Here is a 20,415-nt window from a genome sequence, read left to right on the forward strand (position 1 = left end):
GCCCCCTATGGAGTTCAAGAAAAGGATTTAACAAGGTAAGACCATAAATCCTCCTTTCTTCTTCCTCCACTAGGGGGCAGAGGGATCACTCTGGGATGTACTAAAGCTGTCCCCCGATGGGAGGGGAAGCTCCTGGGCCGTGCTGGGAACCCCCTTTTTTCCGACGGGAGCATTCGAAGATGCAAAGATAACAACTACATATAAACAAATAAAAAAAGTGTGGGCAGATAACCACGTTGCAGACTTGCAGCTATACCGCGAAACTCCACATTGAGTCTCCCACGAAGATATCACTGACCTGGCGTAATAAGCAGTCACCACAGCAGAGGCAGGAGATCCTTGGCGGATAGCAAGCAGGGCCACCAGGATAATCTGTTCAGAATCCCGCTTGTAAAAGGACCACAGAGAAACTGATCTCAGGATCTGTCCATGGAAAAATCACCAGAGAGCCTACATTAATAGATCCTGAGGAATCAAGGACTCCGAAGGAAAAATTAGAACGAGCCACCTGGTAAGAACAAATGGTGATGGAACACAGAGGACGTCCTGAAAAAAAAAAAAAAAAATGTGTGAACCTCTGGTAGACGCAGAAGCAGTTGTTGGAGGAGAAAAGACAGGTTTGAGACCTGCATCCCCAGGAAGAGGGCCAAAGGCCCCAATTCGCAGAACAGAGAGGATTCAAAATAGCTGGAAGGATCTGGGGAAGAAGCCTCTAACCAAATGCCCCCAGAGGTCCTCTAAATCTGTAACAAATTCTGACCGTAGTGGGCCACTCAGCATGTAGCAGGGTACAACAGATCCCTCTGGAAAAAATCCTCCTAGCTTTTAGGATGGGAGACAAGAGCCACTTTGGCAAAGCGAGTCAGGCCAGAATCTGATGGAAGTACGGGCTTGGATACGTAAAACCGACCTTAGAGGAAGACACATTAAGCGCCGACTGAGAGGCAGAAAGAGCTGCGTACTACGGCCGCCATGGCCAAGCTAAGCCACGAGGATCACTGTGCTCCCTTCTCACTGCGATCCATGCAGTATAAACAATGGAGGAAAGATAAATAAGAGTGGAAACTTCCACTGTACTGCCGGATTTCTGGGAACTCTGGTCCCGGAACAGTATCTCGGTAACTTGTGGTTCGCCCGAGTGAATGACCTGGCAGCCTAGGAGTCCTCTGCACCTGGAGAACTGCGGGAAGGAAGGCCGCCTACAGAGCCCAACTGGGGGAGCGGCTGGCCATCTTAACGGAACCGGAACTGAGAGTGCCACCGGCAACAGGTATCGCACTGTCGAGCCAGACGACACTGGAGGAGGGGTAGAACCAGACAGAGAGCTCTGAAAACCATCCAGAACATCAGAATGAAGATTGGTAACAGGCTCCCCTGAGTCATCCACCGATCCTAAAAGGCTAATCACAGGTTACTGCCCCCCACCGGTGAAGATGTGAATTGGTGGTGAGAAGGACCCCTTGTCCTGGGTCCCAAAGGGAGCGGCCATAGTCAAGTGGGTTCCCTTTAGCTACCACAAAAAAAAGGGGACAATGCTTGTGTCCTAAAGAGCCGACTGGATCTGTCATAGGGCCCGAATTTCCCTGTGAAGAGGGAGGGAGTGAAACGGAGCAAACTGCCGCAACTCCACCCCGTCGAAGGGGTAGATTAAAGAGCCCAAGATCTGCCCGCAAGAGTGTAAGAACATTCAGTAGAGAGATAGACTAATGGTCTTCCGGTTACCATTCTCTCTAACGACAGAGAGGAATACTCACCGAACCTTGGAATGCAACAATCCTCTTCACCAAGGGAAAAGCTTCCAAGTAATTATCCATCCGTGGGACCACCGAAGGTCTACCTGGAGACAGATGGATTACCCAGTGACTGAGCCTGAATGAGCAGGTCGAGAGGATCTGCCATGACTGTCCTGATCCTCATGAAAACACGAGGGGCTGAGGACCAACCGTAATGGTGATACCGGAGACTGGAAGTGATTGTGCTGCACAGCATACCCGTGGAAGTGCTGGTGACTGATTCGGATGGCAATACGTAAATAGGCCACCTATATGTGAAAGGATTCTCTGAAAACCTCTAGTCTGAGTGAATGATGGAGCGGAGCAACCCCATGTGGAACCTGAGAATCCTGGAGCCTGTTAGCGCCCAGAGAATGAGGATAAGCTGAAATAAGCAGTTCGGCATCTGACCAGTAAGACACTGGTAAAGTAACTTGAGCCTTCAAAGACAAGGACCTGGACAATAACTGTGGATGTCAGATGGGAGCGAACAGAGGGCCTGATTCAGAGCCGCTCGTAAGTGGCCGCTCGTTCGCTCTGAGCGATGTTCGCATGCGTATGGATCGTAATGCGCATGCGCAAACCAGTCATTGCGATCGGAAATCTTGCGCTCGCAAAACAGCGAGGGGCTGCTAATTTGATTGACAGAATGTACCGTTTGTGGGTGGTAACAGGGGAAGGTGCTTGAAAACGGGGGAGTGGAGATTCGAACGCAGGCGTGCCTAAGGATCAAAAGGGCGTTTAATGGTTGTGCATAATTAGTAAAGGAGCGTCATTTACCACGTCACTTGGTTGTCTTTTAGCCTGAACTGCTTGCTGTGATAGCGGTAAGAAAAAGCTACCGCAAGCACTGCGAGCAGTTCAGATGCCTTTCGATGTTCCCGATTAATCTAATAAATACCGGAGATGACATGTTCTGCGAAAGGCAAAGGGGCGTCTTTACAAAATAGCGAGCGCATTTTTCATGCACTCGCTCAGATATAGAGGCGTCAACAAACCGCAAAGAGCGAGCACTCAATTTAAAAAGCCGGCCCCTTTTTTGGAACGACCGTCCGCAAATAGCGTCCGGCTCTGAATCAGGCCCAGAGTCTCCAAGAGTGCTGCTCCTGGGAGTGCTTGGGAAACTCACTAAGGCATATACGAGTGTCTTATGGGACTTGAACCTGGGCTGTGCTGGTTCCAAGATAGGAACACTACCACTGGGTCAGAAGTGGGATCTGAACCCACGTCTGTAGAGGAGACTGCGCCACCTGGCCATGCTGACCTCACGCTGGGCTTCCCCAAGTAGAGATCCACCCCTGTGGCAACAGACCTGCCAGGTTTTCTGGTACAGCAGGCAGAAAATGTATCTGGGCACTACCTAGAGACAGTCTTGTCCCACCCTGGACCACGTGGACCCCCTCTAAGTACCTAGAGTCTGTGACAACGCACCAGGAATATAGCCAGAGCACTGCCCGCTTAAGAGGTTAATATGACTACATCAACGACCTCCTAATTACCTGGGTAGGAGCCCGAATGCCCCACAAGGGACAATACTTGCCCCTGAACTGAGACCGTCCTGTCAGGCATCTGCCCAGCAGGCCCTAGTCTTCGCTGCCTAAGCAAAAGCGAGGGACACGTACTAGTCTAGATCATTCTGGGGAAACTATACAGCTGCCCAAGATAGCAGATCTAACAAGTCAGGCAAAAAGAAACAACCAGGGATTCCCACATTGACAGATCCGTTGCTGGTAGCAGATAAATATAAAGCAATGTGCTTGGATATCCAGAAGCCGCCGCTAGGAGGTCCTCAAGCTACCTAAAGAAAGGGAAGATCATTGGCATACCCTCAGCTTCAAGTACCTGGGCGCTGCTATGTTTAAAGATACAGAAATAATCCAGAAGCTTCCATCCATATCAGGGTGTCTACCTTCTAAAGGGCCTGGAGACTTCAGCTTCCTGTACAGAGGATTCACAACCAGAAAGGACCTATAGCAGGCCTGTGCTAAACCATGCCCCTGCTGGCTAGTATCAGCCACTCCTGTACTGAATAAGTGAAGGAGTGGTGCATCTACCTAGCTCTACGGCAGGTGAGATCCTCCTTGCAGGAAGGAGACCTGCGCATTAGCCAGTCGGACCATGGAAGACTAACTGGCCGGGAGCGAGAAACTGCTAAGTTAACATCCACATTACCTGTAATTGCAAGTCTGCGATGGCTTCCTTGACTGGTAGCCATGGTTTCAGTACGCAGAGGACTGTGAAGAAAGTACATTAGTACACAGCTCTAGAAAAAGGTTCAACGGCTACTTACGACAGGAGCATCTACCTCCCTGGGTGCTTCAACCTTGCCAATTAAAAGCAGTTCAAGTGTATCCCCCACACAAGTTGTGTAGGTTACGGGGTGTTGTGCCGTGAATGAAAAAGCACCACAAATAGAGAAATAAGTGGCGCTATAGAGAGAAAAACTCAGGTTGTACTGACGTGAAGTCATTTCTCTATGACTGAGACTTTACTAATGGGGTACCTAGACCGATAAAAACATATCCATATATACACACATTATATACATACACACGCTCAGTCTCCCATATCCAAATATTCCGAAATACAGAATTTTTTTTTAGCATGACTGAGATAATGAAACATTTGATTTTTGATGGTATAAGGTGTATATAAAACATAAATGCATCCTGTGTATAGATTCGGGTCCCATTCCCAAGATATTTCATTATATCTAAAATAACCCTGGTCCCAAGCATTTTGGATATAAGAGACTCAACACATATATATATACCGATACACACATATACAATACATCCACAATAATGTGGCCAATCGGGAGCTACCAGAATCACGGTCCCGCCTTCCAACTTGAACTTGTGGAGGACCCTTGATAGAAGTGAGATCGGAGGGAATATGTACATGAGATTGGGAGTCCACCAAACCACTAAGGCGTCCACCAGAAGAGCCCCTGGGTCTCTGGTGCGAGATACGTACTTTGGTACCTTGTGGTTGTACCAAGACGCCATCAGATCGACTTCTGGCAGCCCCCAACGATGAACTAGAAGCTGAAAGACATCCGGATGAAGGACCCACTCGCCGGAGTGGACGTCTTGGTGACTTAGAAAGTTTGCATCCAAATTGTGAAAATGAAAACTGCCGACAGAGCTGGAACATGATGCTCCGCCCAACGGAGGATGCGACTGACCTCTTTCATGGTGCAGAGGCTGAGTGCCACCATGATGGTTTATGTAGGCATTGGCCGTCACGTTGTCTGATTGGACTGGGCGATGCTGAAGTAATTGCTGAGCCTGACAGAGAGCCCTGAAGACAGCTCGAAGTTCCAGGACATGTATTGGGAGATGGCTCTTCCTGAGCCGTCCATCGACCCTGGAAGGACTGCTGAAAGGTTACAGATCCCCACCCGCGAAGACTGGCATCTGCGGTGAGAAGGACCCAGTCCAGAATACAGAAGGGGTGACCCTTGTCCATGTGGGAGCTCTGGAGCCAATACGAAAGGGAGACACGAATGTCCTGAGATAGGACGATTGTCTGCAGCTTGATATGGAGATGGGATCCATTCCAACGAGTCAGAATCTCCGCCTGGAGAGGCCTGGAGTGAAACTGGATGTACTCCACCTTGTCAAAGGTGGAGACCAGTGATCCCAGGATCTGCATGCAGGAGTGAATTGACACAGGACGATGAAGTAAGAAACCTTGAATCCTGTCCTGCAGATCCCAAAACTTGGAAACAAGAAAGAAGAAAAAAACTCTCTAGTTGGGGTCACACTTGAATATAAGTAAATAGTTAATTAATAAATAACATTTAATTGGTATACATTAAAAATAGCTGCCACAATACGGTAAGTATGTCAGTAGTAATATACAAGACCAATACAAAACAAGACATGAAACATGAAAGATTCAAATATGTAGAAAGCAAGGTGAAAGTAATTCTCAGCGGGGTGATGTCAGAGAAAAAAAGAGATCACAAGTGTAATCTCATAAATAATTCTCTGAGTAAGCCCACTACGGTATTAGTCCAATGACTGAATTATATCAAATAATTATAATGTGTATTAAAGATAAAATTAGTAGGTTAAATAACCTCAAACAGCATCAACACATCGATAGTAAACAAAACTCCACATGCAAATATCACCAAGAAGCTCCCACTCTATGAATGGAGTAGACACAAAATTGTGATACGTAACAAAGGTAGAAAACAATGCGCATCATATAGATTGTTGTAGAGAACTCTCTCTGTACATATTCCAAAGGTAGCACGGTATATCTCTGAATCAAGGAAGAGTGTATGGTATACGGAGATCTGTATTCCGAAAAATTGGTATAGATAGATCTCACTGTACTGGTTAATGAGGTAGACACACCTAGAATAATCGGTTTCTCGCCCACATAATATATACACTGAAAAATCGACAGATAAATTAAGTATACATGTGAGCAACAAATATTATGGAGATGTAATCTCTATAGGTACCGCTGAAAATAGATTTGTGGAGAATATCAAGCGAAGAAATTAAAGGAGTTATTCCCTATCAACGGTGTCAAGGCAGTAGCTGCTGCAAGTCATTATGATACTCAGAGAATGACATGTGAGCGTACTGTCAGGCTCACCCAAGGGTATGAATGAGTGAATTGAGCATCTGCTGTTAGGGCTGGTATGAAAAAGGAACCTGGTATGTAGAGTAGTGCAGGAACCTATTCAAATCAGGCTGTAATGAGAGTGCTCTTAGATAGTAGATAATCTGATTAAAAGATGGTAAGCAAGACAAAGAATAATAAAGGCCACAGTATAATGTCGTCCCCAGTGCTGCTGCTAGTCACATTTCCTAACGGTAGTGGTGAGTAGTGAGAAACATGGAGTCGTATACTCCTGTACACAGCGGGGAAACACCGATCTGAGACGCGCGTTTCACGAGCTGCTTCCTCAGTCAGATGAGGAAGCAGCTCGTGAAACGCGCGTCTCAGATCGGTGTTTCCCCGCTGTGTACAGGCGGGACCACACAGCACAACACTCGGACAGACTCCCGGTTTGGCACCCCTAGTCCATCATTTGCCGCTCTCCATATGGGTATACAGGTACCGCTCTTCTCTTACTCTTAGACGCACGTGCCTACTCGGCTGCATGTGTAAGTGACTGACTCTGCACTACCCCGACGGGCACACAGAGCATTACTTACCCTGTGTGAGTCGCAGTGCAGTCTTTTTCTTATCTTCTTTCATACCAGAGTATACGACTCCATGCTTCTCACTACTCACCACTACCGTTAGGAAATGTGACTAGCAGCAGCACTGGGGACGACATTATACTGTGGCCTGTATTATTCTTTGTCTTGCTTACCATCTTTTAATCAGATTATCTACTATCTAAGAGCACTCTCATTACAGCCTGATTTGAATAGGTTCCTGCACTACTCTACATACCAGGTTCCTTTTTCATACCAGCCCTAACAGCAGATGCTCAATTCACTCATTCATACCCTTGGGTGAGCCTGACAGTACGCTCACATGTCATTCTCTGAGTATCATAATGACTTGCAGCAGCTACTGCCTTGACACCGTTGATAGGGAATAACTCCTTTAATTTCTTCGCTTGATATTCTCCACAAATCTATTTTCAGCGGTACCTATAGAGATTACATCTCCATAATATTTGTTGCTCACATGTATACTTAATTTATCTGTCGATTTTTCAGTGTATATATTATGTGGGCGAGAAACCGATTATTCTAGGTGTGTCTACCTCATTAACCAGTACAGTGAGATCTATCTATACCAATTTTTCGGAATACAGATCTCCGTATACCATACACTCTTCCTTGATTCAGAGATACCGTGCTACCTTTGGAATATGTACAGAGAGAGTTCTCTACAACAATCTATATGATGCGCATTGTTTTCTACCTTTGTTACGTATCACAATTTTGTGTCTACTCCATTCATAGAGTGGGAGCTTCTTGGTGATATTTGCATGTGGAGTTTTGCTTACTATCGATGTGTTGATGCTGTTTGAGGTTATTTAACCTACTAATTTTATCTTTAATACACATTATAATTATTTGATATAATTCAGTCATTGGACTAATACCGTAGTGGGCTTACTCAGAGAATTATTTATGAGCTTACACTTGTGATCTCTTTTTTTCTCTGACATCGCCCCGCTGAGAATTACTTTCACCTTGCTTTCTACATATTTGAATCTTTCATGTTTCATGTCTTGTTTTGTCATTTTCTTGGATATTACTACTGACATACTTACCGTATTGTGGCAGCTATTTTTAATGTATACCAATTAAATGTTATTTATTAATTAACTATTTACTTATATTCAAGTGTGACCCCAACTAGAGAGTTTTTTTCTTCTTTCTTGTTTCCATATGATGTGTACTCTCCGTGGAGCACCTCCACCTTGTTATTTCTTCAGGTTCCTACTGACCATAGGGTCTTGATTTTGACAATTGTGGATCTTTCAAATTATATTTCAATAATAATTTACATTGTTATTATCATATTATCCTGTGCTCTTCTATACTCCCCCATCCCCCTCTTCCTTGGTATTCTCAAGATCCCAAAACTTGTCTACTGGAAGAAACACTCTCTGAACCTGTAAATCCAACAGGGTCCCCAGGTGGAGCATCTCCTGTGCCGGAGTCAGGGAGGACTTCTTCGGATTGATGACCCACCTGTGCAGCTGTAGAAGATCTATTGTGAGGCGAAGGTGCTCCCTGAGCATATCCGGCGATCTAGCTGAGATAAAATCGTCCAGGTAAGGGAGAATTCAGATACCCTTGCGCCGTAAGTGAGTTGCTATGACTACCTGACCTTTGTGAACAGATGAGGAACCGTGGAAAGACCAAATGGCAAGGCCCGAAACTGGTAGTGTTCCTCCTTGACTGCAAACCGGAGGAAACGCTGGTGACTGAATCGGATAGGCATATGTAAATTTGTATAGTGGATATCTAAGGAGGCCATGACATCCCCCGGTCCCAAGGCCAAAATGATGGAGCGCAGAGACTCCATAAGGAACTTGGGGACCCGCAAATACTTGTTGAGTAGTTTGAGGTTAAGAATTGGGCAGAAGGAGCCATTCGGCTTCTGAACCAAGAAGAGATTGGTGTAGAAGCCAGAGCCCCTCTGCTCCTTGGAGGCAAGCAGAGAGTGAAATGACTCCTGCAACGTTTTTGCTTTTCCAGGAAGGCCTGTGGTAAAAAAAATGTGCCGGTTGACGCCTCCTAAAATTCAGAGCGTAGCCCTGCAAGACTACGCCATGAACCCAGGCGTCCGACCTGGTTGTCATCCAGACATCGGAGAAAAGCAGAAGCCGGCCTCACACATTGAGGTCCCCTAGGGAGAAGCACGTCCTGTCAATCGTTAGGCTTGTTGGCTGGTTTCGCAGTCGGGCATTTGGTAGGCCAGGACTGCTTGCTTCTGGGCTTTGAGGTCTTAGCGGAAGAATTCTGGGACCTAGAAAAAGATTGCCCCTTGGTTTTTCAAGGAGTGCGCGCGAGCTCTAGGGGCTGCTGCCAAAGGTATAAACTCGGTCTTGGAAGCAACTACGGCCACAATTTTATCCAATTCTGGCCCAAATAGAACGTCATCGGAATAAGGAAGGGCCTTCTTAGAGTCCAGAGCGCAGCCAGAGGGCCCTTCTGGCCGTCGCAGAAGAAACTGACACCTTGGATGTTAAGATGCCAGTGTCAAGAGCCGTTTCGTCCAGATAGGAAGCAACCTGCTTGATATGCGCCAGCAGAGGTAATAGCTGGTCGCCATGGGCCCTCCTCCAGGGCATCCTCCCAAGCGTCTTGGCCACTCACGCAGACCCCATGGCCGGACGTGCGATAGAACCTAGAACCAGCTCAGCCGAGCCACCCCAGGGCATCGCTCTAATAAGAAAGGTGAAGTGAAAAGTAAGATAGATAAGAGCAGCCACAGTACTGAGTAGAAATGTGAAACTACATATATAATAAACAAACAGTAAAAGTGTTAAAATTGCAAAAAAGGGAAATGTGTTATAATGCGATGCCCTGAAACAGACCAACCAAAGCAATCCAGGGAACCCACGCCCCAAAAATCAACCCAAAGCTGCACTACAGTATATAATTGAAGTTGTGCATCTGTGATTTGTTTTTTTGTGTCTGCATTAACAGTCTCAACAGGTAGCACCTCCCATTATATATATTCAGGATGTGCAGTCTAGGATCCCTTTCAAATATATTCCATTTAGTGTGCTTCTTTGCACACCTGAAGGCACAAGACACCTTCAGCCTGGACTAGCACCCCGCCCCCATTGGTTTAGAGCATGGAGTCTGGCATTGTGAGTGCACACTTGTATGAGCCACATTATAGGTAAGTCCTACAATTTATATACTGTAGTGCAGCTTTGGGTTGATTTTTGGGGCGTGGGTTCCCTGGATTGCTTTGGTTGGTCTGCTTCAGGGCATCGCATTATAACACATTTCCCTTTTTTGCAATTTTAACACTTTTACTGTTTGTTTATTATATATGTAATTTCACCTTTCTACTCTATACAGCTGAGCTGGTTTGGGGGCGTCCTGCGCTCTGGATTTGAACCCCTGCATGTTAGGGACCTACCCTACAGAGGTTACCTGGATATGGTGGGTAGGCCCATAACCTTGGCCATGATTATGCTAAAAACCTCTATTTATTGCAACATGTATTTATATATATATAGAATTAGTAATTGGAGTTGTTTTTTTGTGTCTGCATTAACAGTCTCAACAGGTAGCACCCCCCATTATATATATTCAGGGTGTGCAGTCCAGGATCTCTTTCCCATAAGTGCGATAGAACCTGCATGAGTATAAATTCCCTTAAGGAAATTTTCCAACTTCCTGTCCGCTGGATCCTTGAGGGAAGCCGTATGGGAAATAGGAAGTGTAGAAGTCTTGGTAAGGTGGGCAATGTGCGCGTCCACAGGAGGAGGAGACTCCCATTGTCAGGGAGCGGGTAAAAGGCCGCAATGCACTTGGAGACCTGAATCCGCCTGATAGGAGCGGTCCGAGCCTGCGGCAGTATTTCCTCGGGCTGTTCAGTATTTAGTACTGAAAGGGGACAGACACCTGTGCTAAGCCCTGCACTGACTGTGAGAAGGTGCTCGTCCATGGGGGTCCCAGCGCAACAGCTGCAGATGAGGCTGCACAAAAGGGGCGGCTGGGGCATAGGGGGCACAGGCCTGAAGATTTTACCAGTTTGGTCCCCTATGGACTAGTGCAGAAGAAATGTAGGATTGTGCAGCATTTGCTTCCCTATGTCCCTCCCTATTGTATTGTTTGGGTACGTCCCATTGTAAGGGCTGCCGTGGAATATTGCGGGGAAAACAGCGAATTATAATGACCAATTATTGTAACTACTCTGCGCTCTCTGTATAACAAGAACCAGCTGCTAAATCTGCAGTACCTGGATTATCACTAATTATAGCCATAATTACAGTACTGTATCTCCCAAATAGCACAAGAGACAGCGGCAGGGTTCATCGTAGACTTTTATTGTCACACACACAATTAATTTGTAGTTTAGAATTTGTCCCTTCCAGCGCTGCAGCTTCCAGACAGCGGGATTACAGCATAAGGACCAACGTCCTCCCATTCAGGAACAAGTTTTATTTCCCTTTTATGTGGGCTGGATACCAATGTCTAGCACCGCGGCACTGCAACTGGACAGCGCGCGTTCCCATTATGGTAACAGGCCTTCAATATAGTCCAAAGTCCACGATACATAAAAATTCTGCATTCACAGATAACACGGACAATAAAAACAGCAAATGGCGCCCCCTGCTGTCAGCAACCATTCATTACAGGACGCTGGTTTCCCTGCTCAGCCTATAAGACGTACTGGGCTCAGGGTCAGCACGTGAGGCAGGGGACTACAGAAATGTTTTTGGCACTTGGAAGTATATGTGAACAGCGGGGTCTTCGCTGTTTCTGCAGGGAATATATGTCCCACTAACAGTACAAAATAAAATCATCTAAGGCACACGGGCTGATGGCGAGCGCTGTAGTACGTGCGGCAGGGAGCGCTTTATAATACAGGAATTATGATGTCACTCCTCGTCAATTATAACTGCTGAAGTCATCTGTTCTCCTACTCTAACAAAACAATATAATTTACAGAACATTCATTACTTGTGCATTATCCTGATATATTAAGTGTACAGAGTCTCATACGGCGTATGTACCGGTGATGTTACATATAGGGGGGTTACAAATGGAAGATAGTCACCCCCGTCTATAGAACAGCGCCCACAGCAATAAAACGGATATTGTGTCCATTTCTTAGTCACCTAATGCTGGAAGTCTTATTTACAGGGCGTTATCTGACCATAATATAACCAGTAAGCAGGGGGGGCATCGAGCACCCGGTCATTTTAGGCGTTATGGTAATAAATATCCCACTATTAGATTACTGCCGGTCAGAATAAATCCAGTTTATTTTCCAACAGAAATCTACAACCTGCTGCCATTCTCTCGTTACCTCAGGCCCTGCCCTTTGCGCCTTATAACCTGGGACACACACAGAAATTCTTTAATTATTAGTATTTCCATCTATTTTGATAGATAATACCATTATAAAAAGAGGAAAATGCATATTCTGAACAGGTCTGGTTTCTATACAGCTTGCGTTTGTGAGTATACAGCCGATATACGGGACCAGCATTGTGTATATGTATATAAGTGCCTATATCTGGGGTACATATGTAGCAGTGAATGTGTACAGCTTTAGTCTCGGACGACAGCCGCGACACAGGGGACTAAATCAGATTACCTATATAAAAACGCTCAATAGACGCTGTTGGCTCCAACAATGCGATTCCCTTTTAGAACGGATAATTCTCTCCCGGGTGGTGTACAGCCGTTAATCACTGTCACATGTAGTGCGGCTGGGGACAGACTGGCTCCCGGAGAGGAGGTCCCGAGGATGTGGAGTGTTTTGTAATAGACACGTCATCCCGCTATAACATAGGCTTGAAGAGATTCTCTGAAATGTCCTCTCAGCCCTGATGTTACAGGAATCCATAAGACACCTGCGCTCCACATTCTGAGTACGGTCAACTGAATAATCAGAGCTCACAAGACGGGAGCCAGCAGCATTAGTGATGTTATGATTATGGTCGCAGCAACAAGATCCCTTTCCTGCGGCAGCCATTTTGGTCTAACGTTGGAATTAGGGAAACATATTAAATATTTTAGTAGTAAAAAAATAACAGTCAGTGCCTGTGAGGTGGAACCTCTATACAAATGGAATATTAGTAAACTAAAAGAACAAAAATCACTCACATTAAAAAAAAAAAAAATCTTAGATCTCAGCTCCCGTTGGCTGCTCGGAGACAGAAATGTATGGAAGGACAAGGATAAACGAGTCTGGGGGCCAAAGCGGACAGGAATATCCTGTGTAAGGCTTCAGTTCTCGCTGGGCCCCGGGGCTACCAGAGCCAGATAAGGTGCAGCATTGTAAACACACACGGGGAAGGCCACAAATTCGGGTGACAAGGGCACAGACGGAAGGCGATGAGCCTCATTTCCTGAGCTGCAAATTGTCTAGAATGATCTTCTTGTGGCTGGGATCCAGCACACCGGCCTCTTCTAGATCTTCCTCCACAATGTCGCTGCAAGACACAAGCAGAAAGCGCTGTTAGCGGCGATTCCCGGGAACAGTCGTACAACCAAGGGCCCGCGCACAGTGGCGGCTCTCATTTCACCGCTCGGACCTGCAGATCATCAGTTACTGATCTGGAATAGAAATCTGCAGAACACTACACTCCCCACTGACAGCCGCTGTTATATTCTGCAGAGCCTCTAACGCCAGGAGCCCTGAATGTACCTTATTTACTTGTACACGTTGCTGATAGAATTCCTTATAACAAACAGCAATAGGTCCACATTCTCTATACAGTGTAAAGTCTCTATACAATGTTCTATTTCTGTAGATTAGCGCCAGTTTTGGCAGGACTGTGTCTAAAGGCCCCACTACGATTTTTTTAAACGATTTGGCCATTTTCGACCGATTGGAAAGACAAATCGTTTAAAAAGTGCTGTGGGCGGGCATGATAACAATGTCGAGGCGCGCTCCCGCTGTCGTTGATCGTGGTCGCTGATCAATTGAACCTGCAGAAAGATATCGACCTATTATTCTCGATTTGTCACACATCGTTGCATGTGTATGCACGATGGACGATATGTTGTCCCTTTCCCTGGCCACTCCCCTTCACTATTTTGTCCCAGCATTGTGAGGTTGTTTGCTGCAAACGATACATCGTTAAGGACCCATCTATTTCGTTTGTACAATCGTTCCATGTGTAGGCACAATATCGTTTGACCGGGAGTGTACAGGAATTCAAGGGAAATCTCAAACGAGATTGGATCGTTTGCAAATCGTACCGTGTGCAGGCCCCTTAAAGGCTCATACACACTAGACGATGTGCTGTATGAACGATATTGGTGAAAGATTTTCCCTTGAACTTTCTGTAGTGCAGGACAGACGATATTGGGTGTACACACTGACAGATCTCTTTCAATGAAGTCATCCTGACACATCTCTGATCAGGCAATTCTTGACGATATCGTCAGATTAGCCTGCATGTACAAACGACAAAAGAGCGCGCATCGTTGGTCGTTCACTGAACGATATATCGTTGAACAATATAGTTATCGCCCATATCGTTCATAAAAATCGTCTAGTGTCTATGCGGCTTAACATTCTCATGAGATATTAATATGATCTAGCGCCATCTTATGGCAAAACAAGGCATTACAGATGGTAATCAGTAGACCCCACTGGACACCTCCGTACAACCAAGTACAGGACATGTTTTCAAGAATTCACTCTATGGTCACCGTGGAGAACCAGGATCTGTGTCAGCCCAGACACTCACATGTGAATATCAGGATTAGCAGTGGCGGCTGTATGTTCTCCATGTCGTACCCACGTGTTACTGTACCTGAGAAATTCCAGGTCATCCCAGCCGTTGTGTATCAGCCCATCCTCGTATCGCTCCAGCCCGATAGCTCGCAGCCATTCCCCGACGTTGGAGCCCTGCAGGCTGGATGAGCTGCGGCCCCCTTGGTACAGAGCCTGTGCGGGAGGAGGAAATACTTTTAGTCTGACCAGTGCTGGAGACATAAAGAGGCAGAAATCTGATCACTCTCTGGGAGATTAGTGGGTTCCCAGCAGCGATCACCCGGCACTCTAACTGCGCAGCTTTCTCTGCTGGAACCCCAAAATTGCAGCGTTACCCTGGGAATACCTCTATACATTACAGCTTGTCCTGGCCCTCTCACTTTGTGCATTAATAATAACGTATTATTTACATATCACATACATCTAGGGCGGGATGCAGCGAAGGGAGAAATGCCATCAACACCCCAAAATGCGGGTTTCACCTCATTTCTCATATGCAACAAGTACCAGAAAGTGATGCACCCCAGGGCCTGATTGCAGAGGGTAATGCCACCTTCTGACGGCGTTACCATACAGAAGCCTATGGGCTTCTATTGGGAGAGTGATGTGAGAGGGATCCAATCAGAACCCTCCTAGCACATCCTTCTGCACACGCGCAGATGAACGCCAAGGGGATTTCTGAGTCATAGACCCGGAGGTCCCTCATTCGCAAAGGACTGCTCTTACAGAGAGAGCTGTCCTTTGTGATTTTCTTCATACATACCGGCGCATTTAACACCGGCATGCATGCGAAGGGCAGCGGGATGCATCACATCCTGAATGCGACGCGTCATGCATCCCATCCTTAATCATGAGTTTATATTTATATAAAAATGTGTCACATTAGTGGGTTCTAACCAAGATCCACATGAACTAGCATGGGAACAGGATCTGGGACACACCATAGATAGTGAGGACTGGACAGAAATCTGGGACACACCATAGATAGCGAGGACTGGACAGAGATCTGGGACACACCATAGATAGTGAGGACTGGACAGAAATCTGGGACACACCATAGATAGTGAGGACTGGACAGAGATCTGGGACACACCATAGATAGTGAGGACTGGACAGAGATCTGGGACACACCATAGATAGTGAGGACTGGACAGATATCTGGGACACACCATAGATAGTGAGGACTGGACAGAGATCTGGGACACACCATAGATAGTGAGGACTGGACAGAGATCTGGGACACACCATAGATAGTGAGGACTGGACAGAGATCTGGGACACACCATAGATAGTGAGGAATGGACAGAAATCTGGGACACACCATAGATAGCGAGGACTGGACAGAAATCTGGGACACACCATAGATAGCGAGGACTGGACAGAGATCTGGGACACACCATAGATAGCGAGGACTGGACAGAGATCTGGGACACACCATAGATAGTGAGGAATGGACAGAGATCTGGGACACACCATAGATAGCGAGGACTGGACAGAAATCTGGGACACACCATAGATAGTGAGGACTGGACAGAGATCTGGGACACACCATAGATAGTGAGGAATGGACAGAAATCTTGGGACACACCATAGATAGTGAGGACTGGACAGAGACCTGGGACACACCATAGATAGTGAGGACTGGACAGAGATCTGGGACACACCATAGATAGTGAGGACTGGACAGAGATCTGGGACACACCATAGATAGTGAGGACTGGACAGAGATCTGGGACACACCATAGATAGTGAGGACTGGACAGAGATCTGGGACACACCATAGATAGTGAGGACTGGACAGAAGTCTGGGACAGTTCTATTTGTGTCAAAATTAAGGAAAACATTTATAAATTATTATATCGATGGTACTATGTACCTTCTCGATTAAAAGTAATGTTCCCCGATACTTCGGATAGGTGTTGGAGGGGATGTCGGGATGAGGGTACCTTTTTGCATATATAGTGGACTTGTCCCAAACTGACCGGTATCTGTCGGGAAGTTGATAATCTCCTCTCGCATCTATATGACGCGGCCACTCCTTCTGATCCTAAATATTTCCTTCTGCCCTTGAATCTTCCCACCCTCTCCCAACATCAAAATAAACTGCTTCGGCACATTGTGTCTGCCATGACCTGTCAAATAGCGGTCGACTGGAAGAATCCCACCCCTATGCAGGCAATCCTAACACGTATTTGGTCCGTTTATTAAGTAGAATATATGACTGCTATCATATGTCCAGGGGCGCCGACAGCCGCGCCGGGCCCGGGGAAAGAAGGGGGTGTGGCCTAATCGCGGGAGGCCTCTCCAAAATATTTCCTCCCCATTGAGCACTTAGGACCTCATTCAGAGTCGGTTGTAAGCGGGCGCTCGGTCGTACGCATCCGATGTTTCCAAACCACGCATGTGTACGGTTAGTTGTGCGCATGTGGGTATGAGACCTTGCGATCCAAAATGCTGTCGATTGTACGGCTTAAGAGCAGGAAGTGGCTTCCGGGAGTTGATTGAAATGAAAGGCCGTTTGTGGGTGTTGACGGGGTGGTGGTCTAAAAATGCAGGCGTTCCTCACCGTTTTCAGGGCGTTTTAGGGGCGTACATAAATTACCTGCTACGACCGACATAGAAGGCCGGAAGTAGTAAGACGTCACTCTGCGAGCAGGTTAGAGGCCTGGCTGATCGTACAGCTTGAGGTTGGGTATGTGCTCTCTCAAGCCCCAGAGTACAATCGATACTATCGAATGTTACTGATGTTAGGAGTGTTGTTTCTATTTTTATTTTTCATGGGAATGGCTTATTCTATGCGTTTTTTTGGCAATTTTTGGAGTAATTTGCCCACAACACAAGCGGCCGCAACCATAAGAAGAAAATTAACATACAGCGACTGACGACTGACTCAATCATTAGCTGCTATCAGTCGCTAGCTAGAGGAGGTGCATTGTTCACGTATGGGCGTCACTTTGGATGCGACCGACCGGCCGTGCGATTGCTTCCTTTTTCAGTTTTGCGCTCGTTAGGCGTACGACCGAGCGGCCGCTTACGACCGCCTCTGAATGAGGTCCTTAATCCTTTAATGTACTATTTATTATGGGCTTCATGCCTAGAAGTCGCCCCCCTCTCTCTATTTATTTACTGTGCCCCTTTTCTTTTCTCTCCATTTTTCTATCTCTTTTTCCCAGGACGGCTCGCCACACCGTCGCTGCCAGATCATCTAGATTTTGTATCATTTATATATTATGTGACTTATATATTTTTGAGTCATGTCTTGTATTTTTTTAATGTGATTCGCTCAATAAAATGTATTTAAAAAAATAAATCCCAAAAAATGTGTCAAGATTGTGGAGGGAATCCAATTAGGTGCAGTGTTTACCCCGCGGATAATTACCCGCACTGGCCAAGTGAATAAGCGAGGTTTACCCCGCACGTTAAGACCCTGAAGTGGACTTTGTTTTCGCAGTTTCAGGAGCGGTGAGAAAAAGTCTGTGAGAAAACGCACCGTCCGGGGTTTATCGTGCAGGATAAGACCAATGGGTTCCACACTTTACCTGTTACCAGTGTGTACTGCGCAGCAAAGAAACTCATTGAATAGGTTTTCCCTGCCCGGTACGATCTATTAGCTGCGAGGCATATCCCACGGCTAACTCAATTCTCCCCATGTCAAAATACCACGGGTTATACTATTTTCATCGACATCTAGTTTAGGACCATGAACCGCTGGACAAGGGACCCTATTCAAGTGGTATGGCAAAATTTGTATTATATTTATGTTTTGTTTGGAGAGTGCCCACTATTTAATTGCCTTTAAATTAATCCCCATGGAAAGCCGTCAAGGTGGATTTTTGTGGATGCCCCCCTCATGTTGATAATTGAGGGCTGAGTGCAAGTATACACAGTATGTATATATATATATATTTTTTTTTTTTATCAAGTATAGACAGATTTTGTATGTTCTATAAAGCATCTAAGTTCCCATCCGCCCAGTAGTTTCATTTATGAAATGCCAAGTGCTAGCCTATGTTTCGGATCCATGGTCCCTCCCTCCGTCGTCACCCAGGGATCCAGCGCACGGCATTTGCCTGTAGCGCGTCCACGTGCTTTCTGCGCTCTCCTCAGCCAACGAAGCAGAGAGGAACTTTGAGTTCCCTTTAGACAAATTTCCATGTAAACGTACCTGTACACAAACCTGATCTGGTTCCTTTTAATGCTTTAATACAAATAAGACAGACACGGCTTCATTGTGAAAGAATATTGGGTGGAATTTCTTACTGTGTCTGGATTATAAAGGCAAAAACTAAAAGAGCTGAAGTTTAAAAGGAGATTTTGGTTATTACTATTAAATCCCAGCCCCCCCTGTCCGCAGGAGGACACAGAACTGCCTCCTGTATATATATATATATATATATATATATATATATAACCCACCAGATCCATCCCCAGGACACGATCAGACCAGCAGGGAGAGGTGGACACAGATAGTGGGAATGGCAATCTGGAGAACCTTCCTACCATAGGCAATCTCTGCAGAGACAATGATGACCACTATGCAAAAGAGGTTAAATAACTGTTATAAATCGGTAGTCTCATGGCCCTCAAGAAGGAGCACACACAACAAAATACGCCTGCTCATCTGCCACACTGATTCAATGGGAAATCACCCGAGAGGAGGCACTGCATCCCTTCTACTCATCTGCCACGCTGATTCAATGGCAAATCAACCGAGAGGAGCCACCGCATCCCTTCTACTCATCTGCCACTCTGATTCAATGGGAAATCACCAGAGAGGAGGCACCGCGTCCCTTCTACTCATCTGCCACTCTGATTCAATGGGAAATCACCCAAGAGGAGGCACCGCGTCCCTTCTACTCATCTGCCACGCTGATTCAATGGGAAATCACCCGAGAGGAGGCACCGCGTCCCTTCTACTCATCTGCCACTCTGATTCAATGGGAAATCACCAGAGAGGAGGCACCGCGTCGCTTCTACTATCATTCGTAAGGACGTCAGGGGAGACGGAACTCCTGAGCACCAAGCACTGCATCCACGGAGAGACGTGCAGCTGCCTCTCACTTGCTGGGGTAAGGGCATAAAGATGGGAACCTAGATAATAACGTTAGGTTAGAATGAGGACCAACTTGTTCTCATGGAAAGTGACGCAAGGAGAATAAAGGCAACGGGCTGACAACCGTCTAACGCAAAATATATACGAGGAAACAGACTAAAATAATTAGCACTTAAGGATCTTCCCAAGTGCGTCCGCTGATTGTAAAAACGCTCTAACGGCCATTGAGAAAAATACAGCGAGTAGGCAGAAGCGCGGACCTTGGAGGAACGCAAAGCCAGGTCTTCATGTGGGAGGAGTAGGAAATTAGAAATACAAAAAACAAATCTCAGTTGGAAAACTAATTTCCTCACAGTAGGACGAATAGGAACCCCAAATCCCATGATGTAGACGGGAAGATGCCCGCGCCTGCAGCATGGTCTCTGTAGGAGGGTCTGAAGGCCCTTAGAGGAGAGGCAGGCGGCAAGTACAACGGGCTGGAATGTCGTCACTATGTGGTGGGCTAGATCTGTACAAGCCAATCGGGGGGGATGAGCATGTTCTGCAGCCCACTTCGTCTGTCTTTCCGTAGGATTCAAGGAATTGGTAGAGCCAGGGGTCAGAGACAGACAGAAAATGCCCCCACCCCGATTTCCTGAACCTGGCGCTGTAGGAGTTCAAGCTTTGGATCCC

The 20,415-nt window shown here is 46.4% G+C and overlaps 1 protein-coding gene across 1 annotated transcript in view; it reads right to left on the reverse strand.

Annotated features, from left to right (window-relative positions):
- Positions 1-11,259: 11,259 nt before the first annotated feature.
- Positions 11,260-20,415, reverse strand: part of INPPL1 (inositol polyphosphate phosphatase like 1) — a 136,934-nt gene continuing 127,778 nt past the window's right edge. Inside the window, exons 27-28 of the mRNA XM_088463789.1 lie at positions 14,731-14,864; positions 11,260-13,398 (exon numbers count right to left, since the gene is read on the reverse strand). Coding sequence (XP_088319915.1) covers positions 13,308-13,398; positions 14,731-14,864 — 225 coding nt within the window. The 3' untranslated portion in view covers positions 11,260-13,307. The remainder of the gene's footprint in view (positions 13,399-14,730; positions 14,865-20,415) is intronic.

Source organism: Taudactylus pleione, unplaced genomic scaffold, assembly GCF_031769625.1.
Source record: "Taudactylus pleione unplaced genomic scaffold, aTauple2 ptg001449l, whole genome shotgun sequence".
Classification (NCBI taxonomy): domain Eukaryota; kingdom Metazoa; phylum Chordata; class Amphibia; order Anura; family Myobatrachidae; genus Taudactylus; species Taudactylus pleione.